This window comes from Contarinia nasturtii, unplaced genomic scaffold, assembly GCF_009176525.2.
Source record: "Contarinia nasturtii isolate CC-2019 unplaced genomic scaffold, AAFC_CNas_1.1 Cnas_scaffold_1674, whole genome shotgun sequence".
Taxonomy (NCBI): Eukaryota; Metazoa; Arthropoda; class Insecta; order Diptera; family Cecidomyiidae; genus Contarinia; species Contarinia nasturtii.
Window position 1 is genome coordinate 84865 of NW_022199008.1, and position 16444 is coordinate 101308.

The following is a 16444-nucleotide window of genomic DNA, read 5'->3' on the forward strand; positions in this document are numbered from 1 at the left end:
TTTGACTTGTACATAATCAATATCGAGTGTACAAAATCAGATTTGACCTGTACATAATCAATATCGATTGTACAAAAGCGATATCTCATAGTAACCGCGCGGTTTGACATCGCCGAAAAATGTTCGGCCACTTTTTCTCCTATCATTTTTTTCTCTACTAATTTCCTTTGGTTTCTCTTTGATTCCGGCAGTGTTGTTTTGCATATATGTTTACAACTAATGCACAATGCGAAATACCTAATTTAGCTGATGGTGAATGGTAGTGTTTTTATTTCATCTTTACAGATACCTATTTAACTTCAGAAGTTAAGAAAAAAACTATATTGCGTAGCATTGATATGATTGCGATTTACAAATATTTCAAAGAATCTCCATAAAACTGATGTTGATAGTTTGATATCAACAACTTTGATGCCAACCAATCTCATGTTCTTTTCTTCTTTCTAGCTCTCTTCTAGGTTTTCAAGTTTTGCACACGTTAAAATATTCCATACAATGAATTTAGATTCATGGCATCATCATCATTATCATCATGAGAAATGATGTCCAATTAGAACTATGATTACATTAAAAATTTGTAATTGGCCAATCTTCATACATACACACACACACGCACACACACACAAATCTATATTGTAGCACTCTGTGAAATCGCGTAATTAATTTATTTACGTGTTTTCGTTGACTTATCAAGTGTGCGAGCACTCTGTCGGCCAAGTGTTCTACCGCTCTGCAATATACATTGCAAAGTAAAATCTCGTTGCAAAAATGGCATCGTCATCATCAATCTCTGACCATTTCAGTACGATCTGCAAAAAACGAAGACATAGCATTAAGAATTTTTCCATATGGCAAGCAAATAACATATCATCAAAATAAAATAAATAAAATAAATAAAATGCCAATAAAAAAGGGATAATTATATGAAAGCACCGCAATTACATTAAAAATCGAATTTGAAATGTGCACAGCGATTGCTGCCGTCAAGTGAGAGAACGAAGAACGAGTCGGGAATGTTTTGTGTGCAAAGAGAGCTACAGAACAAAAAAAAATGAAACGAACATCAATAAAACAATTTGGAAAAGTTCATCGACACGGTTCATTGGAATTTAGTGTGTGAAAAGATGGATTATGGTGTATGTACTGTATATGTAATTAAATTGATTTTGACCTGTGTATGCCTCTATTCTCTCTACTCTGTTACTCTCTTTTTTTATATTATTTCATTATTATTACTCTTCTCTAACGATTAGTTATGTGTCCGGGTACGGGTCCATCTTCTCTTAGTTTTTTTTCTTCGCTGATTCGAATTATGTTTACATTCGATCAAATCTATGAGTTGAACGAAAGAGACAAAAGAGCAACAAAATAATCATAAATTGTTATTATTATCAGGCATGTTGATGTTGGTATTGCATCCAAGTACCTATTTTTTCTCCTACACGCACAGCAACCTTACACTTTCAATTGATGAAACTATTCATTATTTTTTTCACCAACAATCAACAATGTGCGGATCAACACAGCATGCGCTACATGCAAATTTCAAATATCATCATTGCTGTCGACGTCGTTCTTAGTTTCGTTTGGCTATTTCGATCACTGGCTATTTTTAATTTTTGAGCTCACAATTGATTTTGCATAATCATTGTGAGCACAGCATACGCAACTTTCAAACTTTGATATACAAACGCATTTACACATAAAATAAATTCTCATCAACAAATGCGATACAAGCGGAAAATCACAAAAGAGCACACAAAAATAAAACTGCCGAATAAATTTTAAACAACAACAGGCAAATAGAAAAAAAAACACAGAGAAATAATCGAAAATCAGATAAATATAACAACAAACAACTTATTTATTCAATTAAAAGTTTTTGAGCAAAGTGTGCACACCACAAACAGTCGACTTTATCTGCGCTAAAACCACATCTAAATACCAATTTATTTCGCTATATATTCAATCAAATAAAAAACCACTGTCGCGGTAAAGAACGAGTGACGAAACCAAAATTTGAAACACAACATTTCTGATAGCAATTTTGTGACGAAAATAGTTGGTTGATCATTTTTCTGTGTACTGTGAATAAAAACTTAATATAAATTTGTACATTCAAAACATTTCAGAGATTCTTCTCTTTTTACTGACGTTCCGAATAATATTTCGTGTATATATAGTAGGGTGGAACTATTTTACTTTTCCGCACACCTAGTGTAGGAAAGGTATTGTATTAGGCCAAAAAATTAAAGTCACCTCAAAACATGTTTTCTATGCATATTTCATGTAGAAACGACCCTCTCTTGCGTCCTATATTGACAATGTATTTGAAGATGACGCCATCTCTTTCACGCCTTTGAAAACAATGAAGCTTGTAAACTTCGCAAATTTCTCATATATTTTTTTCTTCAAATTTTATTTCAAAATTGTATGAATTACACTGTTGGCCCAGTCGGACCAAATTGTATACTTTTACGATTTTTCTATATAAAAAATCCATATGGATTAAAAAAAATCCTGAAGGAAATTCAAAATATTAAAACAATACTCAAAATTATTTTTTTTTGAATTCATTTTGTTAATTGTCATCGATTTTACGGAGCAAAACAAAATTGTCAACTGTAGCTGTCACAGAAAAAATAGAAATACATAAACATCACATGTACGCTCAAAGTATCACAGCGATGAAGCTAAGTAGTGAGCGCATGTATTAGAATGTTCGCTCAGCATATTTTTCTCTGTTGTTATGGCTTGTACGTGTGTCGCTTGTGTACATGTATTGTTTCTGTGACAGCTACAGTTCGTTTTGCTACAGTTCGTTTTGCATTATATGTTTTGCTCCGTAAAATCGATGACAATTAACAAAATGAATTCATTATTTTGTTATTAATTTTGAGTATTGTTTTAATATTTTGACTTTAAATCCCTCAGTATTTTTTCAATCCATATGGATTTTTTATATAGAAAAATCCTAAGAGTATACAATTTAGTCCGACTGGGCCCACAGTGTAAATAAGTTTTGCAATAGTAGCAACGAAAATAATTAATAATTGCAGATTTGCGTTAAGGTTTTTTGAAGAAAAAAGAATTGGCAACATTTTTAATTTTTTATTTGCATAATACTGATAATTAATCTGAAAAATATTCTCTTCATGTTGTTTGTGTTGTTTATTTTGACAGATATACAAAAATAATATTTTCTCCAATTGTCATCTCTACATATCTCTACACCGTAAGGCTATCTCATAAGTCAAAAGACGAGAATCATATAACATAAAATATTTGTGTGTTGTTACTTCAATTTTTTTATTTATAATAAATTCTATTAATTATTTTCGTTGCTACTATTGCAAAACTTATTTAATTTATATATGAGAAATTTGAGAAGTTTACAAGCTTCATTGTTTTCAAGGGCGTGAAAGAGATGGCGCTCGCAGAAAGTGATTCGCTTGAAAGTCTACTGTAGAAATCACGACTGGATAGATGATTTTGGGGCATATTAATGTGCGTCGCTGTGTGTGATGTGTCCTGTGTCCTGTGGCGTGCAAAATTTGTTAACACGATAAATCTTCTTCCAAAAACTCAATTCAAATTCTGACTTTGGGACTACTAGGAGACGTGCTGATTAGTTTTTGAGCATTATCTGTTGACCAGTGTAATTTTTTTTGGTCCGAATGGAGTACCCACATCCATACATTTTTTGATCATTTTTCAACCATTTTGTTGACACGATGGTTTCGTGCTGAGGCATGAAATTCAAAATCTAGCTTTACAGGATGATTGGGCACTACGAGGAATAGATCTGGCCAAAGGGGATCTTAGATAATAGTAAATTTGTAATTTGACTATTTATCAATAGATGGCAACACATAAAATAGCAACTTCGAAACAGATACGCATTTCCGTTATGGACACTCGCCCAAATGTCGGACTATTTGTTTGAATTTTCAACTTCAATTTAATATTTAACACTTTTGATTTCATCTGAAAATATCATTATATACACAATTCTATGCAGAATTTAATTGTGCTTCATTTCACACTTGTCAAAAGAAAGAAATGTCCGAAAATATATTATTATTTTCCATTTTTCCGTCGTAACATCGAAAATTCCAAATGAACAGCTCAGGAACGCATTCTTTACATTGAGGAAAACAATTGTCTCAAAATGACATAGTTTAACTTTTGACGTGAAAAAGTAATAAGAATACCGAATTTTTTTGAACTTAATTTGTGAAAGCAATAATTTTTGATTTTTGATTAAAATTTGGATTATAATAAAGAGATTTGATATTGATCTTTCATAATTTACTTTTAAAAATGCAATTAAAATGAATTTTTAACTTTTAATTTCAATTCACCTCTCGGTATTCCGACATTTGGTCGTGTGTCGACATTTGGCAATGTACTGTATACACAATTCGATGCAGAATTTAATTGTGCTTCTAAAAAAGAAAGTATTTTCCAAAAATGTATTTTTTTTTCCATTTTTTCGTCGTAGCATCGAAAATCCCAAATGTCGGATATCCATCGTCCAAATCTCGACTCCCTAATTCATAAATTTTCACTGCGAAACTTGTACAACTTTAAGTTTTGACAGTTAATGAACGCACTCTTTACATTGAGGTAAACAATACAAAATATTGGAGTTAAAATTATTAGATTGATATATTTTTGCTCCATATTTAATTTTATTTATTTTCCCATAGTAAAATGGCAAAAATACTTTAAAATATTGTGTTTTTCCACTGATTTGATTTGAATTTCACAATGATCCAAATACATACATAACTGTCACATCTGTCAAATCAAAAGTGTTTCACTTGAAATGTTCGGCGCTTTATGTGTCGGCAATTGGACTATTTATTCCGGAATAATATTACAGTGAAAAATGGAACATAAATATAATTGTTTTTCTTTATATTTTCAATATTTCTGTTCAATAACTAAATTAAACAATCTACAATTCGCAGATATAATTTTTTTTTCAAAGTAGTTATTTTTTCATACCAAAAAATGCATTTTACCGGCTCGTCTAAAAATGATATAGTTTAACTTTTGAAAGCAATAATAGATTTTTGATGAATATTTGGATTTATTATATATAGATTTCATATTGATCATTCACAATTTGTTTTTAAAAATGCAATTAAAACGAATTTTCGATTTTTAATTTCAATTCACCTCTCGGTATTCCGACATTTGGTCGTGCGTCGACATTTGGCAATCTACTGTACTTATTGTAAAAAATGTAATAAAAAATCGCGTGCTGAGAAAAAATAAATATTTGTGCATTATACCCTGTGTATAATAAATATTGTTACTGTTTTTCTCAGCACGCGATTTTTTATTACATTTTTTACGATAAGTATAGGAAATGCGTATTTGTTTCGAAGTTGCTATTTTATGTGTCGCCATCTATTGGTAAATAGTTGGAACTACTTTCTTACTAAAGTGTCATACAATTGCTAAGAAACTCTTTTCAATGACATTGATTGATCGGTGTAAAACTTAGACTCTGAAGAGGCACTTATGAGAAAAATGCCTTAAAATGATATTCTTTCAATTTGAACGCTGATAGAATGTGTAGTGGGGGGTTTTTTGGCACGAGAAACCCGAATCTAATGTTAGTTTTAAGATGCAATCAATTTTTCACAGACTTTTCACGCAAAAATCCACAAAAAAATTTCATTTTTGTATGAAAGATATGCCTTTGTGGTACCGTAATGATGTGAAACTTTGAACAGGCTATTTTGTTTGATTGAATTTTCTTTAAACTAGGTGTGATTATTTATTTTGATAAGAAAATAATATTCACAAGGTTTCACGGCAATTTAAGTTACTGCAACCATACATAGACCATAATTTCAGTTTATTCCCAAAATTTCAGTTTATTCTTATTTTCCGACCAAAATACATAATATCGCAAGTTTTATGACATTACGATAAAAAATAAGGGTACCTCCCATACAACATGGTAATTTTTTTCGTATTTGAAAACAAGAATTTTGTATTGAAGGTACCCATGTTTTTGATTGAAACTTCATCAAACTTGGTGATGTTATGTATTCTGGTCAGAAAATAAGATTCACAACTTTTCACGATGATTAGGTTACCGCAATTTTTGTGATTTCCCAGTAAAATGGTCCTCTTGTATTTTCAAGTCACTGTCTTATATCAAGTCGAAAGTTGAAAATTCTTTCATATCTTGAATCTGGAGACCATAAGACATGTTTTTCCAGGTGGCCGCAATAATATGTCGAAAATGTTCCACCTAAAATATATAGCGAGTCGACCTTTCAACACACTAATGGGGTTTCGTCACTCGCGCGAACTACACAGAAACAAATATCCGAGTACGGTAACTCGCACTTGCGTTGTTAGCAGAGAGTCTACTCTTCAAAATGAGTTACGCACTCTATTTTACTCTATTTTTGGTGTTAATTTCATCCAAGTGAACACATCATAGTGAAAGAAGAAATACATGTGTAGTCATAGCCGCATGCGTTCAACGTACATATGACTACACATGTATCTCTTCTTTCACTATGATGTGTTCACTTGGATGAAATGAACACCAAAAATAGAGTAAAATAGAGTGCGTAACTCATTTTGAGGGGTAGACTTTCTGCTAACACCGCAATTGCGAGTGAGCGTACTCGAATATTTGTTTCTGTGTACCGTGCGCTGTGATGTATTTCTCAGCGATATCCCTTTACATATTTTTACTTATAGAATACTACGTGTTCGAAAAAAAAATGAAGAGAGTTCGATTCATATCTCTCACTATTCCTCTTTTCCAAATACATAACGCTCAGATACAACATGGTAACCAATCAAATTAACATTAACACACAAACGTTTGCAATGTATTTTGTATAAATAGTGAAATATTAATTTGCTACAGTAACTGTAGTACAGTTAAATTCGTCATTAACTGATAATTAAAATATAGAATATTCTTTTAACGAATATATTATAAAAATTGAGGATTTTATTTAAGAGAATTTCAATGGCAAATCTCACAAAAAGGGATCAAACCGTTAAATTTTTAAAATATTCAACCAGAGGTAGATGTGGAAAAATGTCACTATGGGGTGTCAAACCATCAAACTCCCCTCTCCCAGCGCGCATGTATAACCTTGTAAAAAAATAAAAATTACTTTGACTTCTATGGTATTTTTCCATCAGCAAAAACTATTTATTTAGTTCGATCTAAAAGACTATCTTTGCACGAAACAAATTTGGAAATTTCAAAAATTGTTCCACGAATATAATGTATTAAAGCATGAAAAAAACAGCAATGGGGCAGGAATCGTTCAATCCGTCTTAAATGGGAATGATGTAGGATAAAGAAAGGTCAACAGCAACACATAATATGTATGCAAAAACCGATTGTCGTCTTTAATTTCGAAGTGAAAATGGCTTTTCGTCCAACAGGCAAGGTGAGAAAAATTTGCGGGTATAACAAAGAATGTGAGAAAAATATACATATTCGTTATTTTCACATAAATAGACAATTCATCATGTAATATTAGATTTCTTGATAGAATGAATATGAAATCGTAATCACAAGTATATACAGTTAGACACAACAGAATTGGGGGAACGAACAGCCAAATTCCAAACAAAACAAAGAACAATGAAGATCTGTCGTGTTAGAATGCGACATAGATTTCAAAAACCAGAAAACGATCGAATAAAAAATGTTTACAATGTGTGTCTTTTGAGCGAAATGCAAATCTTATTCCTTCTCTCTCTCTCTCTCTCTCTCTCTCTCTCTCTCTCTCTCTCTCTCTCTCTCTCTCTCTCTTTCTCTTGAAAATTGTCTTCTTCAGCATGCAACGTAATAATCTTATCCGTGCCGCATCACAAATTCATTGTGACAAAATAATGGCATTTTATTCGGGAGCATACTATATTGAAAAAAAAAGCCAACATCCATTCGCTCACACAACGAAATAAACACATACATATACACACATTGCTGTATATTTCTAGTGCACATATTCTGATACACTAAAGACTGAAATAACGTTTGCGGTCGCAACCGTGATATATAATTTTGTTATGCATATCACGATCCAAGACCATTCTTAAACCTAAAAAATTGCCGAAAATAAATATCGTCACGCTCGCAAGCTTTTAAAATTGCAATAAAACAACTAAAATCTGGAAAAAAAATTGAACTTCGACTCGTTAAGATTGTTCATTCTTTCGAAAACGAATAAAAAAAGTCTGTCGCTTTATTCGTTGTTCACTTTTGGCGCTGATAACATTCATATGTCAGACACCTTTGTTCTTCAAAGATATTTTCTATTTTCTTTCATATCCATCTTCACTTCTTTTGAATTTGGCTTCTCAGTTGTACTTTGGTTCATCTGTATTATACTTTTGGGAACTATGAACACGAATCAATATGTGTCTTTATTGAATTCAAAGAAGATATGTTTTTGGCTGTTACCACCATCATTATTTATGATAAACGATTATCAAAAGTTCTATGTTGAGGAAAAAGTTATATCGAATTAAGTATTCGCGATATTGGTGTTTTCGATTGATATTAATTTGACCCATATCAAAGTCTACTTTGGTACTGGGTCTGCCTTTTTGCAATGATGTTTCCAGGCATCTCTTTGTGATTCAACCGCGACGCTCATATTTGAATCGGATTTTTGAACCGAATTATAATAACAATAGAATAATACCATAATTTGATTCATTGCACCTTACTCTCATTAACAAACACCAACGACCAAAAACTGGGAAGTTTCCATGCGAACGATCCCACAATAGCGAATACCAACGAATATGAATCAGAAAATTATCATATGAACGAATACTTTTTCGACGAACACATGATTTACATAACGTAAGATGAGTTAGTTCAAATTTTGTGGAAAAAACACCATATAAAGTTTTTTTATGTTGAATTGTAGAAATGCTTCGAAGTGATATTGTATTGGTTTTCGTTTTTTCCACAAAACTTTAGCAGCCGAAAAAGAAAGACACACACACATATGCAAACGAATCTCTTGACATTTTAATTTTGATTATATGCATTTTTTTTAAATAACATTGTTGATGTGTAACACCAAAATCTTTATATCAATGAATGTACAGTGAATCTAATATTTTTGGTAGACAAAATCTTGCATGACACACTCCACTCACACGCTATTCGTATATGAATCCTATGTTAGTGGAGAGTTTCTCTGCTTACTTTGCTTGTTATTTTGTCTATCAAAAAAATTAGATTCACTCTATTGTCATGCACTACCGGCATTTTAAATTACATTTTCCAAAAAAAATTCGAAATATAAAATTTTAAGCTTCTGCAACTCTCAATTATAATGCTCAATAAGCTAAAAGATACATTCATTTAATTAACAAATATCTACTAAAAATATCAAGGAGACGAAGAAAAATAATTTGAATTCAATTTAGAATATAATTCCATAGACTGCACCAACTAAAAGCTATTACAAGAAAATTTCTTTTTCTATTTTATAGTATAATGGCCGAATCGAATGGAAAGAAGATATGAAATCTAATAATACGGAACGGTTTACGTGAATACATGCAATGGCGTATGTCCATTCGACTTTTTTGTCGTTTATCCTTTAGCATTCTCTTCCGATACCTCCCGCTTCCACTAAATTGCCGCAGCAATGAAAACTTCGATGAATAAGTATCTGATAAGTGTGAACTGTTTTCTCTGTATGGTGTTCAGTGTACACACACACACATATTTAAGCGCAACCGTGCGCGCGCTTTTGCGCTATCTTTTGATTTATTTATTCGGCTGGGTTAAAAACTAGGTAGAATTGGATAGCATTTGAACACATCATTCTTTTTTCTCGCTCTCTCTTTCTTTCAATCTCTACCTCTTCTTTTTCATTTTCATTTTCTACAACACTGATTTCTTTGATTTCATTGCTGTCTTTGAATTTCGTATTTTTTTTTGTTTCACTCTTTGCAATATCTTGTATTTTTTACCAACTGCAGATACACCCGCAAAATACATCCGCTTCAGTGTCTGGATTCGATCGACCGAATTAATCCTTTGACTTATTATTATGAATTTTTTTCTTATGCTTTTTTTGTTCCTTCGTTTCTTTTCTCGTTCGCTCGTCATCTCTTTTCATTTTTATTATTTTGGACCCGCGTCGTCGTTTTTCATTTTTAACCTGCACATTATGAAATTCTTTCTTTTATTTCATGACACGATGGGACTGCATCGTCAATTTTGATATTCTGTTGATGGTTTTTCTCTCTATTCTTTCACATTCTCTATTTCTTTTATTCTTTTTGGGCTCTGATTTTTTCTGCTGCGCTGCACTTCATTTCTTAAAGCAATAGAGAGAGTTTTAAGTTTTGCGGTTCAGCAATTTATTTTGCAATAGACGTTATTCGTAATATCTTTTTTATCTGTGTCTCATCAGCACATGCCGTAGATTGTTTTTTGGCCACTCTAAAAATTATGTTCAAATATTTGAACATTGCAATATGCGGCAATCGTTTATGATGTCAACGAAGCAAGCAATGAGAGAAATAGAATCCGAAGACGAAATGAGCATCCAGCATCATCATATATGATCACACAGAGAATTTTAGCGACATCTCTTATGGATTTTTACTACACATAAGAAGAAAAAAATACAAGTGACTAGAGAATATATATGCGATGCATTGAATGTATCAGTGTGCAACGTTGCACTGTATTGTAAGGTGTATCACAATGCAAACCATTTTCGAGACATTTAACTTGCTCCGGTTCGTTCAGTAAATTAAACCAATGAAATAGTTTGGTTTCGGTTTACTTCTCTGTTAAATGTACTGATTAAAGTATTGGTGTAATCAATAAAAGAATTGAAAAAAAAAAATGCGAATTGAGAATCGACAACGAAAATGAAATGTTCATATCAATATATTCTCACTCTCTCCATCTCATTTTTTCTTCTTCACTCAAATGCATTTGTATTGAACTCACATTTTATATTGTATTTCAGCTATTAACAACTTCAAAGCTCAGTGATTTCATGATAATTCATGGACTGTCTGTAATGAACTCATTTTGGTAATCGTAAGGATGAACAATATGCTAGGGGGAGATTGCGAAGTTGTTTACAAGAAGAATATAAACAAATATATACGACTATGCCACCAATATATTCCAATATACTTAACAAAATACTCTAGCTATTAGAGTATTACTCTAGTTACTTAAACGACTCACTGTAAAAATATTATTGAAAAGAAAATGTTTCAATGAAAAACCGAAAAAATGGTTTTTTCTTGATTCTAGTAAATTTTTTTAAATATTCTTAGTTTTAAATAAAATATTTTTAAAATATGTGAAAAGAAGCAAACTTGCCATGTTTGAGACGCTTCAAATAAATGTGGTCAAAAAAGAGTTTATGTCAAGTATAAAATTTTCGTTGATATTTGGTACTAGATTTTAGTACTAGTTTTAGTACAAATCTAGTACTCTTGCACAATGAACTTATTGTTCAAAATTAGTTTAATGTACATAATCCACGGATAAATAAATAAATAAAACACACAATAAAAAATAAAATAAAACATTTTTTTTTAATTATACAAATCAAGAAAAAACCATTTTTTCAGTTTTTCATTGAAACATTTTCTTTTCAATAATATATATTGTATTTTACCATTTGTACTCTAGCAAGTAATTGTACTCTAGTATTTACAAGAGTATTTTATATAATATAGCAAATATTTGTCAATAAATCACGACTATATGCACACAATCTCCCCCTAGACAATATGCAATAGTTTATGACATATGCAGTCCTAAAATAACATTTGAATTTCGTGTCGGGAATTATGAAAATGTTCTTTTCTTATTGTGTGCAACAGCAATAAGGTCAAGACTCGATGAAATCATTATCTTTCTCGAAAACACGGAAGAAGGATGAAGACAAAGAGAGAGAGAGAGAGAGAGAGAGAGAGAGAGAGAGAGAGAGAGTGAAAAAACTGTCATGGTATTCAACTAATAAGAGAAGTTTACACGATCATAATTACGTTGCAGAGAAGATTGCAATGACATCGTGCCGATTTCAGCGTTTGTATAACGTTATAATATACGGTGTGGTACGGGCATATCAAATAGGAAAAATAACAATACTGTACGATCTATCTTGGATCTATAGATATATCGCACAGGCAAGCGAATGCAAACTGAATGCGAGACGAAAAACCAAATCAGTTACAAAAACCAACCGAAAAAAAAGAAGATTGAGATTTGCGCGCGCGTTCTCATTTGAGATTACAATTATTGTAAGCGCTCGTTTCGTGACTCATGAACCGCATTGACTAAATGTATTTTCTGTTTCTAATTGCAAAACTAAAGAATGCGCATGCAATTTTTTTTCCCTTCATTTCGATAAAATTTAGTGCCATCACTTTTTACCATTGATATATTCCAATATAACATGGTTTCTTGCTTCTATCTTTTTCGCTCGCTCGTTCTGTTTAGTTATCTTCCAAGTAAATCTGACGAGAATATCGCGTTGGAATGTTTTCATTCAAGCAAAATTAACTTTTATCAAAATGTAATCAATTAATCAATCACAAAACAAATAACAAGAACTATCGCATCCACATTTTATATTATTATTTTGTTGTGTTTGGCCGCGAGCGTTATTTCGTCGAGAAATGTAATCTCATTCACTTCATGACTTCAACCGGCTGTTTATCTGTGGCCACAAAGATTATCATTCAAACATTCACATAACGGCTACAATCACATTTTTGTTGTTGTTGTTGTTACCATTGCTGTTACGATTCTTGCTAATTATTTTGTTGTTTCAACCATGGTTCTCTCTTGCATAATCGCAATCATTGTGTGACGTATCATTCAATGATCGATTCGACATGCAATTTCAACACCAATTAGCAATACACTCTTGGCTTTGAAACATTTTTACTATTTCAGAATGTTCAAAAAAAAAAAACAAAAGAAAGAAATCGTTTTTACTTTTCCGCCCACACGAAGTGTGAAGGGAAAAGTATTGTAATTGGGTCAGAATTTGAAAATTCTTAAAATGGTGGGAGATGACCTATTCTAAGTTGGGGATGATTTTTTTGGTTAGATTTGGATTCCTCGACACAAAATTGGAGACAATCATGGTCTGCTATGATTTAACGCGATTTTTCAACTAACTTTCAGCCTAGTTTTGTTTTTTTGACCATTAAACATGTTTTTTAATTGGACATGTTCTATCATGATCTAAAATCATTTAACACGGTTGGAAAGCGTTCGTAGTTTATCACAATATCTGACCAAAATCTTCCCGACTCCTATTAATTACACAACATTGAAGTAAGTAAACAATTAGACGGAAAAGTTCGTCTTACAGCGTGAGACTTTTTATTCTATTCGCAATTGTTCATTTATTCTCTTTGTATGTGTGTGTGTGCTTTTTATCCGAATCATCTCAATTTGCTACGATTCAACATAGCAAAATGTTCTTGCATATATATAAGGCTTTCATTTGGTTTTATAACATGCTGCACACACACTACAAGTCCGACGGAACGAACAAATGAAAGATTTTAATAGCAGATGATTCAAACCAATAAACATCAATTTATTTTATGATTCTCTCTCTCACTCGATTTCTTGCGTTGCAAATCAAATGGCATCATTCAGTAAGTCTTTATTACATTGTATGTAGAATTGCATATAGCCAAAATGCATCAAATTTTCATATACAACGAATTTTATTGCCTTAACGGACATTGTGTATGTGTTTGAGTAAGAGAGAGGGAGAGAGAGAAATTTCTTATCCGAACAATGTTTCGTGTTGTTCTTTTTTCTAAATTGATTAAAGAAAATATCTTTTCCGTGATTTTCATGGAATTCATTGACATTATAATTTTTTTCATACAGCAACCGTAATTTCCTTTTTGATACAGAAGATTTTTTCACAAATTTATTTTTAAAGTAATAAAGTTACCATTAAAGAAATAGAAAAAAATAAAAATAAATATTCAGTTAACAACTCACAACGACTCTTTATGTCTAAGCATAAGTTTTGGTAAAAAAAAAAATTGGAATGCAATATTTTTTGTCAGTTTAAAATAATGAAATGATTTTCATAATTTTCAATTTTTATATCGCCAAAAAACGGCGTATTACTCACTTGAATATGGACAACGTTGCGTTTGTTTCAGTTAATATCTATGTAAACATACAAGTTTCACAACTGTTAAGCTTTTGATTTTGGTTACATTATGTCCCTCTCACGGACAATAGGCGAAGTAAATTTAATCGAAATGTCATTTATGAGTTTTCTGTCGCACTGTGAAGGGATATTGTGACATATTCATACAAAACGAATCAACTAGATAGTTGCTACATATAGAAATCAATTGAAAATAAACGTAAAAACAACGTAAACAGAGTAAGCTAAAATTATTTCAAATCAAAATTTTGAAAAATGTTTCGATTTGTTAAGGAAAGGGGTGATGAAATAATAAGTATAAAGCGGCAAAAATTCTGTGTAGCAGTTGAAAATGAAAGTGTTGCACGTGAAATGTACGAAAGTGTTTTGCAAATACCGTCAACATCGACAGCACCGGTAAAATCACAAAACAATACCGAACATCGAAAATCCAGACGCATTACATTACCATTTAACAAAAATAAATTGTTTGCGGCTGTCGTGAGTAATGATGTGACGACAATTGAAGAAATGAACATAACCAATCGAAATGTAAATGTGACCGATCAATTCGGTTGGACGGCATTGATGATGGCCGTATGTGACGGACATTTGGACGCTGTAAAAGTGCTAATTAGACGTGGCGCCAACATTGATATTGAAAACAAACAAAACGACACCGCATTAAAATTGGCCGAAAAAAGAAAGCATCAGTTGATTATAGAATTTTTGAAACAAAAACAAACTGAAACAATTGAAACAATTTGCTTGAGCAGTGATGATGATCAAACAAGTTCGCAGAGATTTTTCTGTGATATTTGCCAAACGGAATTTTTGCAAATCGACCAAAAGTCGCACGAAGCCTCAACGTTACATCGCTTTAATCGAGAAAATTTATCGAAATCGGCACCTCATTTTGGAATTGCAGAGTCCAATGTCGGCTTTCGTATGTTAATGAAACAGGGATGGGATCGTGAAAGTGGACTCGGTGCGAAACGTGATGGCATAATTTATCCAATTAAAACAACACTACGAAAACCACGATCTGGTCTTGGTGTGCGACAACCGAACAAACCAAAAGTCACACATTTCAAACCATTTGATTGTGATGCCATTAAATCAGGCAAACCAATATCGATTAAACATGTTAAAACTAAAAGACAGCTACGAGCCGAACAATTGCGAACTCAGCGCAAAGATCGACAATTGAGAAAACTTTTGTCATGATTCTATTTCATCATCCTTTTATTATTGTTGAAAAGAAAAATCACCGCGCAATCGGTTTCAAATAGAATAATAAATTATTTAAATGAGACGATAAATGCAGAGAGATTGATTTGAATTATTATTTCTCTTCTGCACAGATACGAACTTAAATGGTTCAAGGCTGTAGAAAACTGATATAAAATGAATAAGGCAGGCGAAACAGTTTTGAAAATTCTCATCGATACCGAGCGTTTTGCCGATAAAGTACTTCAATATCGACTGGAAATTATCGAATTGGATAAACGTCGCCAGAGTACGCGTGAAGCAATACGTGATTTGGGTATTTTATTTTCATCATACTTTCATCACTTATTGACTAATTTTCATTATTTTATATGTGATTAACCATAGGTAAAAACGATGACAAAAATGTTTGGATTACCATCGGACCGATATTAGTCAAAATGGAAAAAGAAAAGGCATGCACTCTATTGAAAGAAGGTAAATAAAAAAGTGCAACATTTTTATCATTATCTAATGTTTTCATTTCATATGTTTATTTAAAAAAAAACACAGATCAAAAAACTATTGACGCTGAAATTAATAAATTACGCAGTGAACAAAAGGTATGGGTGGCCAAATTGCGTGAAGCCGAATGTCAAGCGCCATTGGTTGGGTTCGATCTTAAGGCATTAGATCGCAAAGAAGCTGCAGCATTTAAAGCAAATTTACCTGGTTTTTAAAGCAAAAGTTACCCATGTTTTCTTTATAAAAAAAAATTCCGCATAAAATGCTCAATAAAAAATAATAAAAATTTGATATAACGGCCAATATATTTTGTTTTGTTTTTTTTTTTATATATATATTTTGCATAAACTGTATAATGATGTCAAATAGAACTTCTGTTTCGTGCTGTATATATTTGTATGCATATAATTAAACAAACATTTTGTTTTGTTTCATGATATATGTAATCTGAAATGTTATTGAAGTTTGTTTTTGTGTAAGATTTTTTTTTTTTGTTTCACAATATTTATTTG

At 31.8% G+C, this 16444-nt stretch overlaps 2 protein-coding genes and 1 long non-coding RNA gene across 4 annotated transcripts; 2 read left to right on the forward strand and 1 right to left on the reverse strand.

The window, feature by feature from the left end:
- Nucleotides 1–677: 677 nt before the first annotated feature.
- On the reverse strand, nucleotides 678–1718 carry LOC116346752. 2 transcript variants are annotated; one of them, XR_004201629.1, is made up of 3 exons: nucleotides 1427–1718; nucleotides 1237–1332; nucleotides 678–809 (listed from the first exon to the last, which is right to left on the reverse strand). It is a non-coding gene; the product is annotated as an uncharacterized LOC116346752 (long non-coding RNA). The 2 variants fall into 2 exon arrangements; XR_004201630.1 differs by lacking the exon at nucleotides 678–809 and adding an exon at nucleotides 943–1034 and having other exon boundaries at nucleotides 1172–1332.
- A 12618-nt stretch (nucleotides 1719–14336) lies between these two features.
- On the forward strand, nucleotides 14337–16235 carry LOC116346747. Its single transcript, XM_031776954.1, has 4 exons — nucleotides 14337–14438; nucleotides 15563–15744; nucleotides 15816–15905; nucleotides 15981–16235. Exons 2-4 carry the CDS (start codon nucleotides 15606–15608, stop codon nucleotides 16145–16147), a joined length of 396 nt encoding a protein of 131 aa, XP_031632814.1. The 5' UTR covers nucleotides 14337–14438; nucleotides 15563–15605; the 3' UTR covers nucleotides 16148–16235.
- Nucleotides 14475–15425, forward strand: LOC116346749 (G patch domain and ankyrin repeat-containing protein 1 homolog). Its single transcript, XM_031776957.1, has one exon. It carries the CDS (start codon nucleotides 14475–14477, stop codon nucleotides 15423–15425), a length of 951 nt encoding a protein of 316 aa, XP_031632817.1.
- Nucleotides 16236–16444: the final 209 nt, after the last annotated feature.

Coding starts and splice junctions, on each gene's coding strand:
- LOC116346749 (XM_031776957.1), top strand. CDS start 14,475: ATGTTTCGATTTGTTAAGGAAAGGGGTGATGAAATAATAAGTATAAAG.
- LOC116346747 (XM_031776954.1), top strand. CDS start 15,606: ATGAATAAGGCAGGCGAAACAGTTTTGAAAATTCTCATCGATACCGAG. Junction 15,745..15,815: donor TGAAGCAATACGTGATTTGG/GTATTTTATTTT, acceptor GATTAACCATAG/GTAAAAACGATGACAAAAAT. Junction 15,906..15,980: donor ATGCACTCTATTGAAAGAAG/GTAAATAAAAAA, acceptor AAAAAAACACAG/ATCAAAAAACTATTGACGCT.